General features: G+C 39.6%; 1 protein-coding gene and 2 long non-coding RNA genes across 3 annotated transcripts; 2 read left to right on the top strand and 1 right to left on the bottom strand.

The window, feature by feature from the left end:
- Positions 1 to 121: 121 nt before the first annotated feature.
- LOC146512257 (uncharacterized) lies at positions 122 to 2,917 on the top strand. Its single transcript, XR_014875558.1, has 3 exons — positions 122 to 1,775; positions 1,939 to 2,118; positions 2,483 to 2,917. It is a non-coding gene; the product is annotated as an uncharacterized LOC146512257 (long non-coding RNA).
- Positions 2,918 to 3,212: 295 nt separating this feature from the next.
- On the top strand, positions 3,213 to 4,291 carry LOC146512256 (uncharacterized). Its single transcript, XR_014875563.1, has 2 exons — positions 3,213 to 3,506; positions 3,628 to 4,291. It is a non-coding gene; the product is annotated as an uncharacterized LOC146512256 (long non-coding RNA).
- Positions 4,292 to 8,721: 4,430 nt separating this feature from the next.
- Positions 8,722 to 20,771, bottom strand: kctd2 (potassium channel tetramerization domain containing 2). Its single transcript, XM_085171169.1, has 6 exons — positions 20,070 to 20,771; positions 19,397 to 19,505; positions 19,221 to 19,312; positions 18,965 to 19,060; positions 17,423 to 17,548; positions 8,722 to 14,566 (listed from the first exon to the last, which is right to left on the bottom strand). The coding sequence occupies exons 1-6, from the start codon at positions 20,430 to 20,432 to the stop codon at positions 14,537 to 14,539; spliced, it is 816 nt and encodes a 271-aa protein (XP_085027295.1). The 5' UTR covers positions 20,433 to 20,771; the 3' UTR covers positions 8,722 to 14,536.
- Positions 20,772 to 21,959: the final 1,188 nt, after the last annotated feature.

Here is a 21,959-nt window from a genome sequence, read left to right as displayed (position 1 = left end):
TCAATATGCTTCGACCTCTGTCTGTTCACTGGGTTTTTACTCAAAGCAATGGCCCCTTGGTTATCCCCAAACAGTTTAGTACATGTGTACCTTTTTCTGTCCATGCCATTTAACAGTTGGGTTAAATACATGCTTTCCTGAGTAGTGGTTGCAAGACCAATGTTCAAGTTCAAATTTTATTCGCCACATGCAGTGGCAGGTTGCCTTGCAGTGGAATGAACCCGCCCCCCGACCTTACACACACAACACAGACATCACATGGGGATACAAGTCAGAGAACGGTTGCATTACAGAAAAACCACTGAAATGTACACTACAATGGGAAAGTACAAGAGGAAAAAAAGAGACCTCTACTCATGCTGGGCTATAGGAGGACAGCATGAGAACAGGAAACAAAAAAACTCCTCTGCACAGAAAGCACATAAATGTCCACAGTACAACATTACCCAGATAGCAGGGAGACATTGAACAGATGTTGATTTTCCATCTGAACCATCAGAATCGTCAGGCTTGAAATGTCAACACAAAACCAATGTTGAAACAACATTGAAATACTGATGAAACCTGACACTGACATTGAAATAACATTGATTCACTGTTGTTCTGTCATCGTTGATTGTTGATCTATTTATAGTTGACAAGGTGACAACAATCACGTTGAAAAACCATTGATTTATGGTTGAGCGGAAAATTAAAGCTGCTACCACTTGGACTATTCCATAGCCCCCCCTCTCACAGTGGTACATCCCTTCAGGTAACCATTGTCTTGTACAGTAGAGCGGGACATTAGATTTACTCTCAGCGGAATTGACCGGAGAAGGCATCAGTTCATGCACTGCACTGGCCTGCACCACGATTAATATAAGGTAAGAATGAATGACTTTTGTTCTATTCGTTATTTCCACGGTTGCATTTGAATAACAGTAAAAAACAAACAAACTTGTTAATGTAAAGTTTCGGACAAAATGTGGGAGCCCGAAATTGTGTCTACTTTCATTACAATCCGGCAACAAATAAATTGCACTGCGAACAAAGTCAACAAAGAAAACATTTTCGTTTCATACTTTTCCGTTATATTCCCTTACAAAGCTAGCTAGCTAGCTTTAACGCTTCGAGGGTTCCTTTGTTCTTGCCGTCGCCTCGGCGCTTGACCCAGACTTTCGCTCTGTAGTTGCTTTTTAGCATAGTACTACAAAAAAATGTAAATCTGTGATATATGATTGATAAACGTAAAGGTAACTGTATAAATGTGTTCAATGACTTTGTTACTTTTAATGATTGGAGAGCACCCGCTTCGATTCGCACTCAGTTCAAACTTTACGTTGCACGCTCACCTAACTTTACGTTGCACGCTCACCTAACTTTACGTTGCACGCTCACCTAACTTTACGTTGCACGCTCACCTAACTTTACGTTGCACGCTCACCTAACTTTACGATGCACGCTCACCTACCTTGCGTTTGCACCTTTTGTCCACATGTAAACTGCGTTTTATTATTTATTTATTAGTTTTTCGCCTCTCACTGCTTAAGCCATTAATCTTTCTGGAATTGTTTTTTTAAACAGATGCGACCTCACAAAAGATATTAGCTATGCTGTCAGACCTGACGACAGCTGTTAACGAACTCCGTGAGGAGGTCAGAGCCATCCGCCATCCCTGCTGCAATGAATCGGTAGGTGCTGGGGTATTGCCTCTGGATTTGCCCTTGCACAACATTGAGGAGCTAAACAATGCAGAGGCAGCTTTTCAATCATAAGAGGCAAATAAGGCAATGGTAAGTATATAAAGGTTATGTACACTTTGTAACTATAAAGTGTAATAGCTGTCAGATGTGATTTAAATACATAACAACGGCCTGTTGATTAAACACACAAGCACTTGCATACACATTTAAGACATGAGACACGCTAATTCCATCTCTTAAAATGTGTCTATAGGTGAGACGCTTTGCCTTGATTGGAGGGACCACACTGGAGGTGCGAGTCCGCCGTGTAATGGCTTATGCCATTACAAACGAGCTGGCCTCGGTACTCAACTGGGCAGGGAAAAAAACCAGGACCAGACAAAGCAAAAAATGGCATTTAAAGATACAGCGCTCTGCAAATGCATATATGGTGGTAAGTTTTACAGTTTTTTTGCTATATTACTTTGTCTTTCTTAATAACAAGACTTTCATGTCCGGTTAATCTGGAGATGGAGTCTTTGGTCTTGTTTAGTCCTCGGGTTGTAGTTGTACAGCCCGAGGACCCCATGTTTATTTTGTTTTAAAGGATACACGGCACACCATGCTAAGACTTATCACTTTTTCCGCTCATAGCTCTTTGGGAATCAAATGCGGCAGTTTGCAGATTTACGCCTGGTGACTTTCATGTTTATCAGCCTAGGAGTTTACATACTTTCTCCCCGCTGAAGACAGTTAACAAGAGCTTATTCATGTGCTCTAATTCACTTTTTTTGTTTGTGTGTGTATTTTTTTCCTAGATGGCCTGACGCAGCAGTTAGGGGCAAACTCTATGTCCGAGTTTGTCTTTGCACAAGCAGTGCAGAAATGGCTCCGATACGCCCCAGATCGTATGGGTATGGGTGGTGCAGGACGCACATCATGCATCCCCATCCCAGAGTAAAAAATTACAAACTTCTGTGAAACATATAAATGTAAATAGGAAACTGTCTTTTAATAAAGTATTTAGCAAACGAAACATGCCTATTGACCTTTTTTTGTTTATTTTTTTTCTCTGTTACATCACATGCAATGCTTTCTTATTTTAGGATATTAATATTGACATGATACATTGTGAGACATTTGTTGTTGTTGTTTTTATAAAGGGTGTCCAATTTGAGGAATAAGTACAATTATGTGTTTAGGTGGTTTAAGTATTGATGGAAACATGCAGTAGTTTAGTATTGGTTAAAATACCTATAAAGAAAGGTAGATTTCCAGTCATGATTTAACTGTTTTAATAAAAAGCAACTGTGCGAAAGAGGTGGAAAATCAACACCATAGCTCAACAGTGTTTCAATATCAGAATCTGACATTGAATCAATGTCAGGTTTCAACATTGATTCAACATCAAAACCTGACGTTGTTTCAACATTAAAAAAGGGTGCAAGAGTGACGTTAGGTCAACGTCACACTTCAACGTTGATTCAATGATGTCGCCTGATATTGACTCAACGTTGTTTCAATGTTTCCTTGCTATCTGGGTATAGAGCACGTGACCAGCAACAGGGTTGGGTAGGGGATAAGGAGTAATCCCAGGCAACACAGCAGCCATCCTGCCACTGCGCCGACTCTCCAGCGCGGGCCCAGACCCGCCTCGTGTTCCCAGGAGGCAACAAGCATCGAAGGCATTGGAAGGGGAGGGGGGATGTGTGAGTGCTTATCAGTGTAAGTGTATGTGTGTGCGTGTCCATAGTTCAAGTGAGACAGTGTCCTCCGCCCTATCAGGCTAAGTAAAGAGTCTACCAGCCAACTCAGGTGGCCTTGCATAGAGTGGGAAGAACAGTCAACACAGAGTCGTTATCAGGGAGTTTTTGTTCGGCTCCAGCCTTGAGCCCACAGCTGGCGCCGAGGGGATATCCGCATTATGATGTTGATGTTGTTGATTTTTCTTTTATGCGAGCAGCTCATGAGAATTTCAAAGCTGTTCTTTAACACTCCGACACTGGTCTCTCCATCTCCCGTTGGAGAGCCGCGAGCTTCTCCATGATGTTATCAAACTTGCGCTCTGTGGTCTTGTCATTCTTGTGCTCAGAGACCCGATTCTGAGAACTCACGACTGCAGTGAGCTGTTCCACGATGCAATCCAACTTTCGCTCAGAGGTGTTATTCTGAGTATTCACGGCAGCCGTAAGCTTCTCCAAGGTCTTAACCATGCTGCACTCAGTGAGCCCGTTCTGAGAAGTCGCGCCTCGTCCCATCAACTCAATCCCAGCAGGCAACCTTGGGGGGTTTTGAACAGCCGGTTCCGCTTTCTTAATTCTCCGATAAGCCAGGGCCAAGCCAGCTCCGATCAGCAAGAACCCTGTTGTCATGGTTCCGAATAGGTAGATATCTTCAGCGTCCTCGATTGACAGTCCCGCCAGGCACACGACCCTCCATTTCTGCCACCCGTCCATCGTGTATCCGGCAGGGAAAGTCCCTCCAGGGCACTCGGGCTCTCCCGAGCCCAGACTTCTCGTTGAGAAAAGGGTGTCAATAGCATTCAGAGACCAGTTGATCAAATCCATAATTCTCTTTTAGGTTTTAGAGAACAGACTGTGAGAGACTGTTCCAGGGAAAGTAATACACACGAGACAAGACAAGGACACAAGAGGCTAAGCAGGGAAGATAAGGGGAAGGAGGAGAGGAGAAAAGTGCGACTGCCTTCGCCGAGAGCCAAACGAGAAGCGCTTTTCCGCTTTTCCTTTGTTATCAAATTGTTGCTTACTTTTCCTGTTTCTTTTATTGACAGCAACACCAGAGGGAAAACCATACATTCATTTTTAGCAGTTTGCGCTTCACAACATACGGAACAGGAAGTGAGGTCACCTATAATCACCAAAATAAAATCATTTCCAAAATAAAATGACAATCAGAAAACATCTTTCACAACATAAGATAAATTTATATATTTACTCGTGAAAACACAAATCTAACATTCAATAAATATTCCTTTGACAAACTTTAAGGGGATTTTTTTTAATGTATACCATTTATTTTTCAGATAGAGACATCCATAAGTTTAGAAATGAACACCACCTAATAGCATGAATTTGAACCAGTGATTATTATTATGAATGAAAGGTTTTAATAATATAGGCTTTGTTAAAGCCACAACAACAACTGGGAATAAATTTCCACATTCCATTACTGTGTTTTGATTTGATGCATCACTGACATCATCAAAAAAGCCTTGAAGTTTGCTTTATATCTTTTAAAACACAAGTAACTTGTTAACTAGCAACAAGTAAATCATTGTAAACATGTGAGAAGAAAAATGAACTCTATGGACTCCAAACTGCTCTTCATTTTAAGGGTGAGGGGAGGAAGACGGGACAAAAGACACACTGTAGAAGAGAGCCAGAGATTACGAATAAGTATGATTCAATGCAGAGAGGTCTGTTAACACAGTGCATCATGGGAATCCCCCAGCAGCCTAGGCCACTTGCAGCATAACTAATGGAGTGTTCAGGGTCACCTGATCAGCACTATATGCTTTAGCAAAAAGAAAAGTTTTAAGGCTAATCTTAAAAGTAGAGATAGTATCTGTGTCCTGAATCCAAATTGGAAGCTGGTTCCACAAAAAAGGAGCCTGAAAACAGGGATGTCCAACTCCAGTCCTTGAGAGCTACTGTATTGCAGCTTTTACGCGCATCCTTGTTCTGACACACCTCAATCAAATGAATACTTGTTATTAGGCCTTTGCCAAACTTGATGGCATGTTGAAGAGGTAATCCAACCATTTTATTCAGCTGTGTTGGAGTAGGGAGGCATCTAAAAATGCAGGACAGTAGCTCTCCAGGACTGGAGTTGGACATTCCTGCTCTAGGAACTACAAGTAAGCCCACAGTGTGAGAGCAAATAGCTCTAAAGGGGTGATACGATTCTATAAGTTTATTAAAATAAGATGGGGCCTGATTATTCAAGACCTTATATGTGAGGATCAGGATTTTGAATTTGATTCTAGATTTAAGAGGGAGCCAATGAAGGGAAGCCAATATAGAATAAATCTGCTCTGGATCAACTGAAGGTTTTCCAGGGAGTTTTTAGGACATCCTGATAATAACAAATTACAGTAGTCCAGCCTAAAAATACATCCATGAACTAGTTTTTTGGAATGACTCTGAGAAAGGATATTGTAGGGTTAGGGGTTTTAAAGATATTAGAGATATTGGGCAAATGGAAGTAGGCAATCCTCCATATTTGTTTAATATGTGCATTTAAAAGACGTATCCTGGTCAAAAATGTCTCAAAGGTTCACAGTGTGAGAAACCATATCTCCAAGATGTATAGGGCTGACTACAATAACCTCAGTTTTATCTGAATTTAGAAGCAGACAATTAGAGGCTGTCCAGATCTTTATATCTTTAAAACATTCCTGCAGTTTAACCGATTGGTGTGTTTATCTGACTTCGTGGATAGATAAAGTTGGGTGTCATCTGCATAGCAATTAAAATGTAAGCTATGCCTTCTAATATTAATGCCTAAAGAAAGTGTATATATTGTAAACAAAATTGGTCCTAGCATAGAACCCTGTGGAACTCCAATATTAACCTTAATGTGTGAAGAGAACTCTCCATTTACATTAACAAATTGGAGTCTATCAGATAGATATGATTCAAACTACTGCATTGCAGTACCTTTAATACCATTAAAATGTTATAATCTAATCTCTGCTCTAATAAAATGTTATAGTTGAAGGTAATGAACACTGCACTGAGGTCAAGCAGGAAAAGCACAGAGATATGTCCACTGTAAGAAGCCATATGACGATCATTTTTAACCTTCACTAAAGCTGTTTCTGTGCTGTGATGAGCTCTGAAACCTGACTGAAACTCTCCAATTAAGCCATTCCTCTGCAGATGATGAGTTGGCTAAGACAGCTGGGTCAGTGATGGCTTTTTAAGTCTAAGAATTGAAATTCACTTCTTTAAGATATAAGCACAGCATTGCAATCTTTAGCTCTAAAGAAAAAAAAAATCAAATCAGGATTTCTAAATTTGTTAAAAACTAATAAGGCACCATTTAAACGTTGCTGATAGATTTCAGTGACAGGGATATTGCTTGAACCAAGGTCTCTTGTCACAGTCCTATGTTTTGACCCTCCAACATTTACATGCTGTTCTATTGCAATGCATTAAAACAGCAGAAGCCAACATGGGGCTAAGAAATTCACAGTTGCAGGAACCCAAAGTTCAATTATTTCAAAATAAGAAAAACTGAGGATAAAATCTGAAAATGCTTTCAGTTCATCCTATTTTGTATATTGACACTTCTTAGAACAATTACACATCACGCTCTGATGTTTTTTGTTTTGGGTTTAGTGTCATTAAATCCAGCATTTTCATTTATGTGCATGTTTTCACAGTTTCTGTTATTCTAAGCTTTAAAATAATCTATTAGACTTGCAAGGTTAGATTGGCCCCCCAGTGTCTACTCCCAGTCTCAGTCACATTTCCCACCTCAGCACAGTCATGCAGCTCATGTACTTTGGAGGTCATTCCAGCTGCCATGTTGATCCCTTCTGTTCCATAGATGATGTTTAGCTGCGTCAAAATGCTGGAGACTTTGGTTTTTCTGGAATGTTGCTGATTTTTTTCCATGTTGTCCCGTCTTGAAATGTACTTCATCAGTACATGTTGTCCTCCCTCCTTTTTTCTGAAAAAGGACAGACTCCATAACACCACCTTTTTCAGAAACATCTAACTAAAATAATTCAGCATATTCAGGAGAGGCAAGAGCTGCAGCTTGAGCTGGGCTTTGTTGGTGGTTGTGAAGGAATCTTCATCGTATAGGCTATACAGTACATAAAATCAACCCCATCTGATTTCAATGCCACCCTAGAAAATGTATCTAGATCTGCCCCTGGTTTGCTATACAATGTAGCAATGAGCTGATACAACCTTGAGTTCTGGCATTCCAACTTTGCTACCCACCTAAACATTGTTGCAGACCAAAGTGTTCACACTTCTAGTTGAGGTTGTGGCTTCACTCACCAAACAACTACTCACACCGGCTCTCAAGTGGGTGATCTTTGAACACCCATTTGTTTGAATTGAATTGATATACCTTTATTAGTCCCACAAGGGGAACTTTCATATGGCTGCCGACCTATTGCACTATTGTTTGCTGTTAAGGTTTAATGTTAGGGGAATACCTGCTTTCATTGCAAGGGATAAAGCAGTGCTAATTGGAGTCACTGAACTGAATCTCACCACAGTATTGGCGCTGCTTTGGATAAATATATAATGGCTTCCTGTGTGGTACATAGCATCTAAGAAGTACGTCCAGTATTACAGCACGAATTAGCAGTTATCATATCCACTTATAGTTTATGGATGGAGCTTGATAACCAAACTTCCTAGGCTCAGATGCCACCACAATGATACCACCCATAGGTGAGTGAAGTCCTGTTGTGAAGTCTTAAGGTAACATTTTTGATCCTGACATCTTGAGCTTTTGGAAGGCTGTGAAACCACAAGCTCATTGACTAACAACTTGATTGGCTAGTTGTTAGACTGGACAATCCTACTTTTTCACACCTGTGATGACCATAATTTGCTAATGAGAAGCTCAATATGACCCGAAACTGGAGACTAACACATGGAAATCATTACAAGGGTATTTACTGAGGTAACAGAGAGGGAGCTGAGGGCAGTTTTCCTGCAACTACAAGGGTCCCTGCTGGTCATTAAATAGAATGCAGATTTAAGGCACTTCTGTATTGGCTTCATCCATCTTTTGTGCTATATATGGCAGTGATGAGTGAAAATCTAAGCCCGAGGCTTCAACATGCAGACTCCACATATCAAAGGACTGTTGTTAGAGTGTCAGGGAAACTCACCACCACGGGACCACTGACCGTGGTTCCACGTCCATGCCCAGACTGATTAAAGTGTTTTTAAAGGCACAAAGACCTAGATAATGCTAGTCAGATGGTTTTAATATTGTGGTAGGTCTTAAAGCTTTGTCTCTAACATTCAAATTTGGCTGCAAACAGACATTTCCAAAACATATATTTTGTTATGAACTTCACTTTGTTTATTTTTTTTTAATCAACACTCAAAGGAACCAACAAATAGTCAGTGAGCCACAATTTAAAACACAGACACATTTTATGAATAAAAACCAGACTGGGTTTTTGTTAAAATTGTTACATGGTAGACAAAATTCAGAAAATATAAAATAAATAAAAGTGAAACAAACAATCAGACAAAATGTTTTGTCGGCTTCCAGACGTTTCTCCACAGTCTCAGTTGACAATATTCACATTTGACATCAATACTGTTGATAAATGAACACAAAGTAAGTTAATAGGTGACATTATCAATACGTCTAAATGAGTATACAAGTGTGCATGTCCACAAACGCATGCAGGTGTTTACAGGTTAACTGGCAAAATGATCAATCAATTAAAAAAAACTTTTTTTTTAGTTTTGTGTTGACCTGCAGGTCACATAAATGCTATATAAACCAAGGTTATGGGGGTGAAAACGTCTGCAATATCATCAGTAGGGTAATATGTGATTAAAGCTAGCTCTTGTTTCTACTTTTAAGATCAATTGACGTGACAAAGATACAAAAACGACAAAGAAACAGAAGTTGTGAGTAGGAGAATACGTCGACTTGTAGACCAACTGTTCCACTTAAGAAATCTACACCTACAAACCACAGAGCCATGCCGTCCCTCTGCTTCCCAACACCATGCATCACATTTAGTTTGCACTAACACAGAGGTCAGACAAAATCCAGTACACGACATCTCTAGTACAATGCATGCTCTCATGTTTTCACGAGTAATTTTTTGCAGATTTGTTAACATTGCATGTTATTTGTTGAGTAACTAGCACAGGTGAACGTAAAAAAAACAAACAAACAAAAAAACACCCCCTTAAAATACCCCACCCCCCAAAAACAAAACAACAAAAAACAAAAACAGGTCAAAAGTTGTTTCTCTGTTTAAAGAAAATATGGTTTGAAGAAAATATTGAGATAAACACACTGCCAAGTTTAGCTCGGTCAGAGGTTCCCAACTTTTTTGGTTGCATATTTCTACTTTTTAAAAACATTTTAGCTTGTCTGAACAGTTTATTTAATTCCTCAAGAAATAAAACAAAGAGTTAACATCAACACGCTAACACTCTCGCAGTGGCTAAACAAAACGCTGACGTTATTATTGTAGAGCAGGACAATTTAAAAAATAAATTATTGTATAACATTCTGTTTCATGATGATCGGGTGGTTTTGTTTATTTTCAGCTAAATTATATTTAAATTTAGGGGGAAAAAATGAATCTAAAGCTTAAAGCTAAAGCTACATGAAGATAGTGTGGCTAGCTCGATGCTAACAAGAACTTAAAAGCTAATTAGCTTAACACAGAGGTGGCAGTTAACAGTAAAATTGATATTTCCAAAAGAATCTTCTGACACATTTTTATTTTTTAAATAAAAATGTGTTAAACCCATTACACTAAATAATTAGAATTCTAATTTTGGCTTTAAAATGCTAATATCTACTAAACAAACTTTAAATTGGCAGTTTTATCATTAAAAATGTTTCTTCTTGTTTTATAAATCCCATATATCTTTTTCCTTTATAGCAGTAGCTAGCCCAAACTCCCACCCTACCAGTCTGTGATATATTTAGTTCTATTTACAATATTTTTATATTTTAACTTAGCTGAATTAAAAAATTAAATGAATTAAAAGATAAAATTTTGTTGTATTAATGGGAAGCTAACGACACCAGCAAAATATCTGCGATGATGCTTTTTTTCAGGTTTCTGTACTTGAACGTTTGCCATGTAATCACCTCTTTTGTCATTTTAAATACCAACATTTCCAGTCTATAAACTGACTGATACTCCTAAGCTCTTGGGCTAAAAGCAACATTGAAAGAAAGTTAAAAAAAAAAAAAACTCAAGTTGGGAACCACCAAACTCTGCAACCATGGTGAGACCAAACCGGGGTTCACGAGGGTACATTAAGTGCTTTAAATATTGGTTACACACACTTAAAAGTGGGGCCATTGTAGGTAGCTTCAGCATGCAGGTCAAGGAGAAAAGAAGCTGCCACAATACAATAAGTTTGACATCAAATTAATTGCCAAGTGCATTTTTGGAGTTTTACTAAGATACGAGCAAAAATTAAAAAAGGGAAACCAGCTTGGACTGGACTTCCTGTCGTCCACTCCACCAACAATGCCAACAAACCACCACAACAGAAATGTCAAACCTCCAGGAGTGTGAGGGATTGTGGTTGGATTGAGCTGGAACGCAATGGCACAAAGAAAGCAGCAATTTGTAAAATTTACATATAATAAAATAACGCCAAGGGTAGTGTTTCCGTTTGGTTCGCCTCTTACGGAAACACCAACGATAAAAACCAGGATAAAAAGACCACAGTATACATGATACCTCAGATACGTGCCTCCTGGCTTTTTTAAGGTATGAGAGGCACATTATGATAAGAGGGGAGTACAACTGTGCACAACACAGGTCAAAGGCACAACACTGGACAAAAACGAAGGGAATCAACACCCAAGGTGCTTTGAATGGGCCAAGAAAACCACAAGGGAGGAAACAAAAGTGCTTCTGAATGACATGTTTGGGCATTTTTAGCAGTATTTTTAGCAAGTCTGCTCATGACTCTGGTCTGTTGAAGAAAACAGCACAACACACTCAATAGATGCAGAATATATATATATATAAAAAAAACCTCAACAACAAAGAGGAAGTCACATCAAAGTTTGAGCTCCGAATCCTGACCGAACATGGTCAGGGAGCGTAACAACAGCAGGTAAGGTACCATTTTTCCCCAATAAAATGCATTATTTTTCCCCATGCTTGGTACAACATAATTGCATCAAATAAATTCTTTATACAAAGGATGGATTACCAAAGGGGTCAATGCCAGTAATAGGTGTCTGCGATAATGACTGAGCGCTCCTCAGCTTTGATTAAAATGTGAACAACGTGATTCTCGGTTTTCCTTCTGATATGTGCAAATATGGCTCGAACTTTGCATCAAGTTGCTCACACGAACGAGCTGCATTTACCCCAGATGGTGAAATGATTAGTCACTGACAGAATAAATAAAATATAATAATTAATTAACAAATGTGAGTCACTGATGGAGCAGAAATAGAATATCGCTTTTCAGTGTGAGGATTAGGTGCATTTCTTCATCATCTGTTAGTAAAATTGATTTTCTTGCTCATAAGCAAATAAATGAATACTGGCTGAACAGTTACTGATTATTTGAGTAAAAATGATTGAAAATAGGCTCAAAGGTGAGAGGTGGGCCATCTGAAGCCAAGATGTAAGAAGTGAGATGTGTGACTAAGAAGTACAAAAAGGTATTTTGCTATTTTATTGGATTTTTCTTTTTAAAATAAATGTGACTAATTACCCAATTTTGATAAGGCCCATAAACCCATTTTAAACCATCTGGACTCCAGAAATGTTTTAAAATTTTCATTATGTGATAAACTACAAATTAGGGAAGCACCGATCCAGTTCCAAACCAAACTATATTCAATTTACATAAATATGAAAAAGCAGAAAACTGAAAGATCAGTTGTCCTTTCTGCTTGATAAGTGACTTGATATCCAATTGTGGCAGATTAAAGGGGACCTACTGTGCTGCAGTGGTGGGTTCTATCATCAAGCTGAGTTAAAGTTTCATGTAATGAGGTGAGCTTATGTACAAGTAATCTCAGGGAGCCAAAAGTTCAGTTTGTCTTTACGAGGGGCAGCCAATCAGACTAGAGTCCAGGATCCGGGAGCTAAAGGAGCTTGTTTCAGTTCAAGGATGAGCTAAGCGGCCCAAATGTAGGACAAATAAGGATTAGCCTGAAATGTGACTCATGCAAAGCTCAAGAATAAAACTCTAGAGCTAAAATGGCCAGAACAGATCCCCGTTTATTTTCTGTCAACTGACAAATCACCGTTTTCACTTTAGTACGAGCCAGTTCACTTGCACACATGTGCACAGATTAAGGCTTGACTTATACTTCTGCATTACAATTTTGCTAAGCTGTTGTTAGCATTCACAGCTAGTGTGGTTTCTTTCTATGCCACTAACAGTTTACTAAAAAAAAAACAAAAAAAAACAAAAAAAGCAGGCAGCTGACACTGAATTATTCAGGCAGGTTACTTGCTCCTAGATTAGCCCAGTAACCCCCATAACCCCATTATATGCATTACGTTTGCAAAAGTAATATACTCCATTATTCACCACCAAGCATCTGTTACAGTGTGGAAGTATAAATCAAGCTCACATCCTGGCCTGTGTACAGAAGATTTCTATGTTGTTGCAGTGTTTTTGAAAGCGTCAAAAACAGCACAATAACATATCAACATAATGTTAAGCACAAGAACAACATACTTTAGCCAAACTACTAAGGCTTCGCTCTCGAGCTCACGAAAACTGAACTCACTTCCCGGCTGGCAGCGTTGTTTACACAGCGTATAAAACTCAGGTATCTCAGGGCTTTAAGCAGTGAGCGGTACAGTTTAGCTTGCGCCACGGTTGCTACAAGTGCTGCAGAGTGTAAGACAACACAGTCATTTTGGTGTGGCAACAAGAGGCAGCTGCAAAGTGAGCGAATATTGGCAAAGAGAATAGCACGAGGCCCGAGAGGAGAGGGGTGCTTCAGGGTTTTGAGGCAGCATACAGTCTGGCCACAGTCCAACCTCCGCCACGCTTTACTTGGACAAATGACAATGACAGTAGTTTTCCTTATCCCTAATTACAATTTTAAGATATGCAATAGTTTAAAGTCGGATATTTAAGAGAAAACTTACCGGTGTCATCTTCTTTTTTTCTTTGAGGAACACTACAGAAAACGTGCAGCTGAAAAACTGGTGATATTTCAGGATGAACAGAAAGCAGAGAGGCACTGCATACACAAATTCACACCCGTGTTAGCGGGCGGGAAAACTGATATTTTCTCCATTGTTTAAATAGACTCAACCACCAGAATATGTAAATATATCACAACTATGATACAGAAATCAATAATTACACCATTTGCATTCAATTTTTCATATAATTTCATCATGTAGCCTATATAGATTTATATAGATTCCTCACATGCCTTGACAAATAGTACTCTAGTGTAGGTAAGTCCATTTTTTTAGTCATGTATGTTCTTTTCTTACAGATCAAAAGGAGCCACTGGAGACGTCTTGGTTCGCGGAAAAGATGCCGCTCCAGGTTAGCTCGTAATGAGTGATCGGTCCGTGCACCATCCGCCTGCGACTGCTCCATCTCGGGCTCCACCTGCAGAGGAGTCGATGCTCTCTCGGTCAGTAAGTGGAGTGTTTTCATTCCTTTATGTCCTTTGAGAGTCCTGAGGAGGTTTCTGCTAAATCAACAGAGCCAGATGTGTAAGACAAGAGGAAATATCCCGTCTGATAACGATGATGGAGATCCAGAATCGAGGTGGAGATGGAGACGATGATTTCTGGTAGCTCTGTCCGTCCAACTGAGAACAACAAGAGGCTAATATCCGCGCCGTAGCCTGCGCTCCTGTCACATTGTCCAACAAAAAGCTGCAACGAGGAAAAGCCCTGAACCTGTCGTCTCTCTTCCAAAGTGAAGAAGGAGAGACGAGACGACAAGCCAGGGTCACGTTGCAGCACTGAAGGATTGTGGGGGACGCCAACAGCGCCCGCTGTGGAAAGGCACACCAGAGGAGAAGGGAAGGGGCGGATGATCATGATGATGATGATGATGGTACAAGGTGGAAGGGGGTTTATGAAAAGTGAAGAAAATGTTCGACAACAACGTGGTTGTTGCTGATAAACTGTTGTTAAGCTCAGGATCTCTTCACATCCGCGAGCCTCGCTCCTGAAGGATCTGCGAAAGGCAGACAGGAAAAAACAAATTTTCAAAAAGCAAGAAAAAACAACACTTTGAATTTTGAGGGGTTTTTGCAATAAAAAAAGAAGTGTTGGATTAAACTGATATAAAAAAGCGGTGGTGTTCAGGTTCCTGCACAGACAGCATTCTCAAATCGTTGCTTTTTCCCTTCACAGACTATGTGTCACATTTGCTGAGACATTTAGGAGGACAAAGAGAGGGTCAGACAGACTGAAATGTTGTAATCCAGTAAATATTTCAGCAGTCAGTGTGCTGTACTCCACTTTTTACTACTTTCCACTCTCTATGCCATCACTTTATCCAGTACACTCTATAGTATTTTTACTGATATATTTAACATATTTTTAAAATAATTTAATCCTCTGTTGAATCAGTTGTAACAAAATTTCATTCCTTGTATACTTTTTCATAATGAATGCAGATGCAGAATAACCGCTTGGGGTTTTCGTCCAGCTGAAATCTGTCCAAAACAAACAATCAGTCAAAGCAATATGGGTTTCCTTTTAGCATTAGCTTCCCTTTTTCAGCCAGAGCATAGGAAATTATTTAAATTGTTATTCGCTGAGGGAAAAGCCAGGACACCATAATTATGGATGTGAAACTGACGATGCAGCACGCCAGTATCCTGATAGATTTGTAAATCTGAGTCATACCTGCTTTATCACCTAGTTTTCTCTAAAACAGGAACTAATTTTCAAAACAAGCAGCATGTTGGATTTGATAAAATATGAAACTAATGATTAACAGAATTAGATTATTCAGAAAGTTAGTGGATCAAGTGAGAAGTAGAAATCGTTTCCCGAAAGACTTGTATACAACATAGACTACAGGAGTGGCCCCCTGCTGGTCATTTGCAAGAATGCATGTTATAAAAAAAAAAAAGTTTATAATGAATACTTGGTCGATAAATGCTTTATACTTGAGAAAACATGCTTTCATTGATAAATAACATCTGGTAAACCAACTCAGTTCCATAAAAATAGGAACGAATGAAATCCGAGTCTTTGCATTGATTTCATGGATATGATCGCATACATGAAAATAATCTTGCAGATCTTGTTAACTCACTGTTAAGCAGGTAAGAACTACGAAGATAAACGCTAACAAATTATTTGAACACAGCAGCAGTGGCTCAGTAAAGTTCAGAAGGTTCTTGACTTTTGTGGCATCCTGGCTGCCAGCACACAGACTATTTCTAGCTGAGCTCATCCATACGGTTATATTTAGCTCCTGTATTTGTTGTAGTTTAAGCTTCAGCATTAAGTATTTAATACAGCACAATAAACTGAGCTACGGTAAAAGTATAACATGAACTTTCCACCAACTGAAGGTCTCAAACTTCAGAAAATGCATTTTTCATACAGATGCATTTTGACTTTCAGAGAGGCTGCTTGTAAAAACGCCCAAATGAGATGGTGAGGTCCACTCTACCCAGTCTTATCCAGCATGGACTGGTTTATGGTCCAACAGTCAAATATTTTCATTGGGAAGGTTCCTCACTGAGTCAAGTGAAATGGAAGTAAAATTAAATTCTACAAACACTAAGGAAGGTGCTTCAGTGCTACCTTTATTACCCATGTTGTATCTACTGTAGTTTGGGTTAAGCACTTGAATTGAGAGGGGGAGGATTACACAATTCAGTTGACCAAACTGAAAAATATGAGATTTTACACACTGAACCTAAAATAAAGGCAGAAGTTATACTGGCGCGTCTCTTCAGCAGGAAGTGAAAATAAACTATTCAAGTTTTATGTCATGAAACATGTCTAGAATGGATGTTTTAAATTACGTTCCCAGCACATAACTTTAATCTCTTAGACAACACTGTGAGTAGCTTTTGTCTCTGGGTTTTAGTCAAGGATGGTTTCAGGCCTGAAGAGAAAACTGTGGATGTAAAGCGCTACAGACCAAGGTGGAGCAGTGTGGACGTTGTATGTAAACAAGATAATAATTATAAAAATATGTTTCTTATTATTTTGCTGTAGCCAGCTTTTAAAAAAAATAATTTCTGTTAGTTCTTAGTTCTGTTACCACAGGATGGGCTAAGAATCTTGCCCTGGTATTGAAAATGGCATCGATTTTGGATCATTTCCCAGGGTATCGGAATTAAATTTGAAATTCAAGTATGGACCCTAAACCATCAGGTCACCGTGCTGAGACTGACTGATGTTGACCGAGCCCAGGTTGTTGGCATGCTGGCAGCATGCTGGAGAGAAAAGAATCAACAGCACATCCTGACACTTGTGTTGCTGTATCTCGCATTAAGTGTCTTGCATACAGCTTTACTGCACTGTCGGTCGTTAACATCCATTTAAAAACACAAACTTATTGTGGGATGCATTTAATTCCACTTAATAAGCTGTTTCACTCCCTGTTCTTTAAGATTACAAACTAGATAATGAAGTAATAATTTTCCACCAGTGATCCTCTTTTATATGAAACATTTCATGGGGTGACGTATCCACGATGCGCTCATTTTTTGCCCATCTTTGGGGCACTGTGGTTTTAACACAGCAGACTCACATCAACAACATCTGGCCACATTATTAAGGAGTCTAGCGTCAGAGCAGTTAGCTTGTCTGAGCTCATTAAAACCTCTTCAGATCTTTTAGTGACCTTGTGACATTTTCTATTGAGTCAAGGGAAACTTATGGGCAAAAGGAAGTAGGATTTAGTGTTTTGGACGATTCAAGTGCAGCTTTGGTTCCTACACATGGATCCTGTAGCTTCTGTGGCTTATAAACTGGGTTTTAATACACAAATACGGTCCTTTGCTGCAGTTTGCAGGAGGTGTTCAGACAGCCTGAACAACGGTATGAAATGTCGACTTACCTTGGCCTTCTCGGTGGGCTCAATGACGATGCCATTAGTGGAGTTGTTGAGTTCCCGGGAAACTACACATAGAAATTCAGCCTGGTCCTCATTGCCATAGTTATATGAGGAGCCGATGCTTATAAGCTGAGGGTGGAGATGGGCAAAGAAACAAAAGATCCGGAGTTAGAAGAGAGCCTACATTTCCAAGACGTTTCACACTCTGCACCTTTTCAGTCAATAACTTGTGTTTTTTCCATTTAATTTAGTTCTACCATGCTATTTACTTTTAGTTGTTGTTGTTTTAGAGAAACTGTTGAAAATGTCTGAAAAACAACAACAACATCAAAAAAACCAACCCCTAATCAAACAAAGAAATATTCATTATATAAAAAAACAACTGAATGATTTTAAGTTTTCCTATTTTGAATACTGAGCCTGAAAAAAAGGGATTTGATACAATTAATAAATGACATTTTATTTGCCAATATAGACTTACAGCGATATTTCAGCACATATATCACTGCATTTCTGTAGTCTGTTCATGACCTCTCTTTCTTTGCCCGACAGCAAAGATGGCCACCCTGCAACTCAACTCCTGTGGCTCACTCTCGCTTTGACAAATCAATATCATTTTGGAATTTTAACTTTTTATTTATTTAACTTACCCTAGCTACGGTTTCCAAAGACGTTAAAATCACTGGGGAAACTCAAAAACAAAATAAATCAGCAGTCGGTGGACAAACAGGTGTGCCTTCACAGCCAAAGCCGCTGGCTTATGCTTTGTTTATGGTGACCACATTGGCTTTGTTGAGCACCAACTGTGACATGCCGGTGCTTGAGGGTGGTTGAAGATTAAACATTTTCCCCTAGCAACTGGAGGATGCCAAGGGTTTGCCAATCGGTCTCTAGACGACTGTGACTGAGACCGGTCAGGTTATTTTTCACAAACATGGATGGAGCTCAAAGTTTCCTGCAGAGCTTTATAGCAACTGTAGGCCTAAAAGTGCTACTAGTTCTGTCATGTTTGTTGGTAATTTAAAAAAGACAAATGAGTTGTGTTATTTTAGCTCTTTAAATTTAATAAATGCAACAAATGTGGTATTTTCTATTAAAGTTAAAAATACCAAATAGTCATAATCAGACCTTTGCGGAGTAGTCACATGTGGCAATGACTATAATTATTTACAGCTATTACTAATGTCAGGGGTTTAATTCATACTTACCTTCATTATAAGGTTCAAAGATCTTTTTTATCTTTTGAAGATCAAAAAATTGATACAGGTTCATATTGATAATACATGATTACTAATATAGAGGAAACTACAAGGTGACAGAGTCCGACTGCATACAGATTCAGGTCAAGACCAAATGAAGTACTTTTAGTATCCATTCCTGCTCATGATTAAAACATTTTGTGCCCCAGTCTTTCCTGTGTGGAAATAAATACCTGACAATGTGCTGGCATACATCTCAGGGCAAGCGGAGCTTAAAACTGCGGCGTCGAATCAACTAAAGCGTGAACTAAAAGATGACATATTTTAAAAGCTGCGTTTTCTGCACCTGCTCAAACTTCCAACCGTCCGACATAGTTGAGACCATCTGCGTGAGTTCCTCCTCTTGGCACTGTAGTACTCGATACACATGCTTCACAGGGCCCTGAGGGACACAGCAAAGGCACGCAGAGCATTACTGAAAAAGCATCAACAATCTGCAGGCAGGCACACATTTTGTTTGAACACTTTACAAGCTACCTGGGTTATATTTGCACTGGAAGAAAGTCAGCCACTAAGACTTATTTTGGTTTAGTTTTGTTTACCTGAGATGTCCGGTTCTCGTTGTCCCGTATCCTCTCTTTCACCAGCCTCACCAGGGAAGCAATGTTGTAGAACTCGGCTTCCTCCAGAACGCCTGAAACACAAATCGAATGAATGTGTTATTTGGTGTCTGAGATGCTGCTCACTGACAGCTCTGCATTATGCTTTTGCTTTTTACCTTCTTCTGCCAGATTCTTATCCATAATCAGTTTTCCATGCCGAAGGTAATTCAGGATAGGGCCAAAGTACGTGGGGTCTCTGTCGATTAGATATGCTCCTGTCTCGTCCTGCAAGAATTAACAGGATCCAAGGAGCAAGTTCCATGTTAACAGAGGAGCAAGTTCCATGTTTTTTTTTTTATTGTTTGTTTGTTTGTTTTTTAAATTGGAAAGATTGTTTATGTATATTTATAGTTTTTTTTCTTGTAAATTTGACAAGTTTTCTTACAAATTTTATGGGGTTTTTATTGTAAATGTTCAGGCTTGTTGACCTATATTTGCTATTATTTCTATTAAATTTCTCAGTTTTTTTCTCATAAATTTTCAGATATTTTTTTTTCTTTAACGTTGAAGTTCGTTAATGTAAAATTTGCCATTTTTCGTGTAATTTTTTTCTTGCAAATGTGGGACTAATTTAGAAAATTCAAATTTTTAAAACTGAAGTGTATCGTCCTACCTGCAGTAGTCTATAAACATGTTGTACAGGGCAGATGGGTACCACTGTGGAAATTGATTTTTCACTTTTTAATTTGTGCTCTTACAGTTTAGTGTTCATTTTTTTGTGTTCTTTGCGTCCCTTTGCTGTGTGAACCTGTGTTGTATGTATATGTGTTTTTCTGGCGTCCCACTCACCTTGTCAGAGTCCAGGTCCGGGTCTTCCTGACACAGGCGGAACAGGAAAGATTTGGGGTCCCTGCACAGCGTCTGTTTGGTGGTAATGAAGTAGGTACCACCGACGTTAAGCCGGACCCAGCGGGAGCCCGGCTTGTCCACTGGCTCGGACGGGGAGCTGGGATTGCTCTTCACCGGGAACCCAAACACCGACCTTCCGCCGCCGCCGCTGCAGCCTGACACCCCACCCGGGCTGAGCTGGCTGCTCCGCGGCGGAACAATGAGGGTGGGCGACGCCAGGCGCACCGAGCCCCGGATGTCGCGGTGCTCGGGCTGCTCTATGGTGCCAGCACCGCTGGGTTCCACAACATGCAGCTCAGCCATGTTTCCTCTCCGTCTGAAGAACCAGTCGCACAGCCGCACGGTGAGCTAACGACACACTGCGGGGAAACAGCCTCCCTGAACCGCCTGGTAAACACACCGAAGATATTTTTCTCCTTCTGACGGGCTGCCTGCTCTCATCGGGGCGTTGCTGCTCGTAGTCGACCGCCTCCACCTCCAGACCCAGAGATTAGGACACAAAAACGACTATGAGAGGCTGCACAACAGGAGCAGCATCGCGTTTAACCGTTTCTCCAAAAGCTAAATTGGTCATTCTCATCTATTCAAATGTTAACCAGAGAAAAGGCATTTTTTCCGGGTTGTAACGTGATTACTGTTTACTTCCGCCGTGTCACAGCTTTTCAAAATAAAAGCGAATTCAGCATGCAGAATTATTTATTATTATAGAATTATTAGGCAAATTATTTATTTTCCTTGAACGGGCATAAACAACAGAATATCGCTTTAAATTCTGTTATGTAAAGGAAGAAGACCTTAGCCGTAATTATATACAAACCAATCATACTTATGTGCAAGAATGGGGCTTTTATGAACATTGTTTTGCTGCTTTAAAAAGGAGCAATATGAAATACGAAATCTAAGGTTAAACTCGGAAAATATATTTAAATAGTTATGAAACAATCACAAAGTACAAATGAAAGCCCTAAAGAGTTCAATTTTTAACTTGAATTGCTTAATTGCTATGGAAGCACTAAAGGTGTACTTAGTAAGGTGGAAATAATTAGGGTGGGGTGGACAAAAACAATATGGGAAACTGGAAACAAATACAAATCTTAACATGACATGACTATATACACTTACGTGTTATATGTACTTTTTTCATTTTATGAATGTTTTTTTCTGTAATGATAAGTGGAGTATTTCTGATTCATAGAAGACCAAGGTTTCTTTGTGTAAACACGATGTCAAATTAAACTTGGAGCGCAACTAGAGTCCAAGTCTGTCAAACAACTGAGAGAAAAGGAACTGAAATGGAAAAACCACATGAACCACACAGGATTTGTAATGACCTTTAAGCAACCATTCGGGACTTTTTCTTTCTTTCTTTCTTTTTTACAGTAAAACAAAGACATGGCTTGTTTTTTTTCTGCTGGGAGTGCTTTTACTGCTCACTTAGCAAACTAGCTTTCATGGGAAAAAAGGAATTGAGATTATGAGATATGGATGAAGAAGTCCATGGGAGTGAGGGAGAAAGAGGTTCTCATAGTGTTGATGATGGTATTAACTTCGGCTAATCTTGAATGGTATGGGACAAGGGGTGAAATGACTCCTCAACACACTGTTACTACCAGCAAGGCACATATCACAAAAACTCCTTTCACATGTAGCTAAAGGCATTTCCTGGAGGTCAAGGAGTGATGTGTCCTCGTCGGGGAATCGAACCCCGATGTCCCGCGTGACAAACGGGGAGAGTCATCACTATACATTTATATAATAGCGCCACAAGACCATAGTGGACAAAAATATATTGCACCCGTAGTGGTTTAGGACTCCCATAGAGAATGGATA

The sequence above is a fragment of the Neolamprologus multifasciatus genome, chromosome 8, assembly GCF_963576455.1.
Source record: "Neolamprologus multifasciatus chromosome 8, fNeoMul1.2, whole genome shotgun sequence".
NCBI lineage: Eukaryota > Metazoa > Chordata > Actinopteri > Cichliformes > Cichlidae > Neolamprologus > Neolamprologus multifasciatus.
The sequence above is the reverse complement of the archived record's forward strand: the minus strand, read 5'-3'. Positions and strand labels throughout refer to the sequence as shown.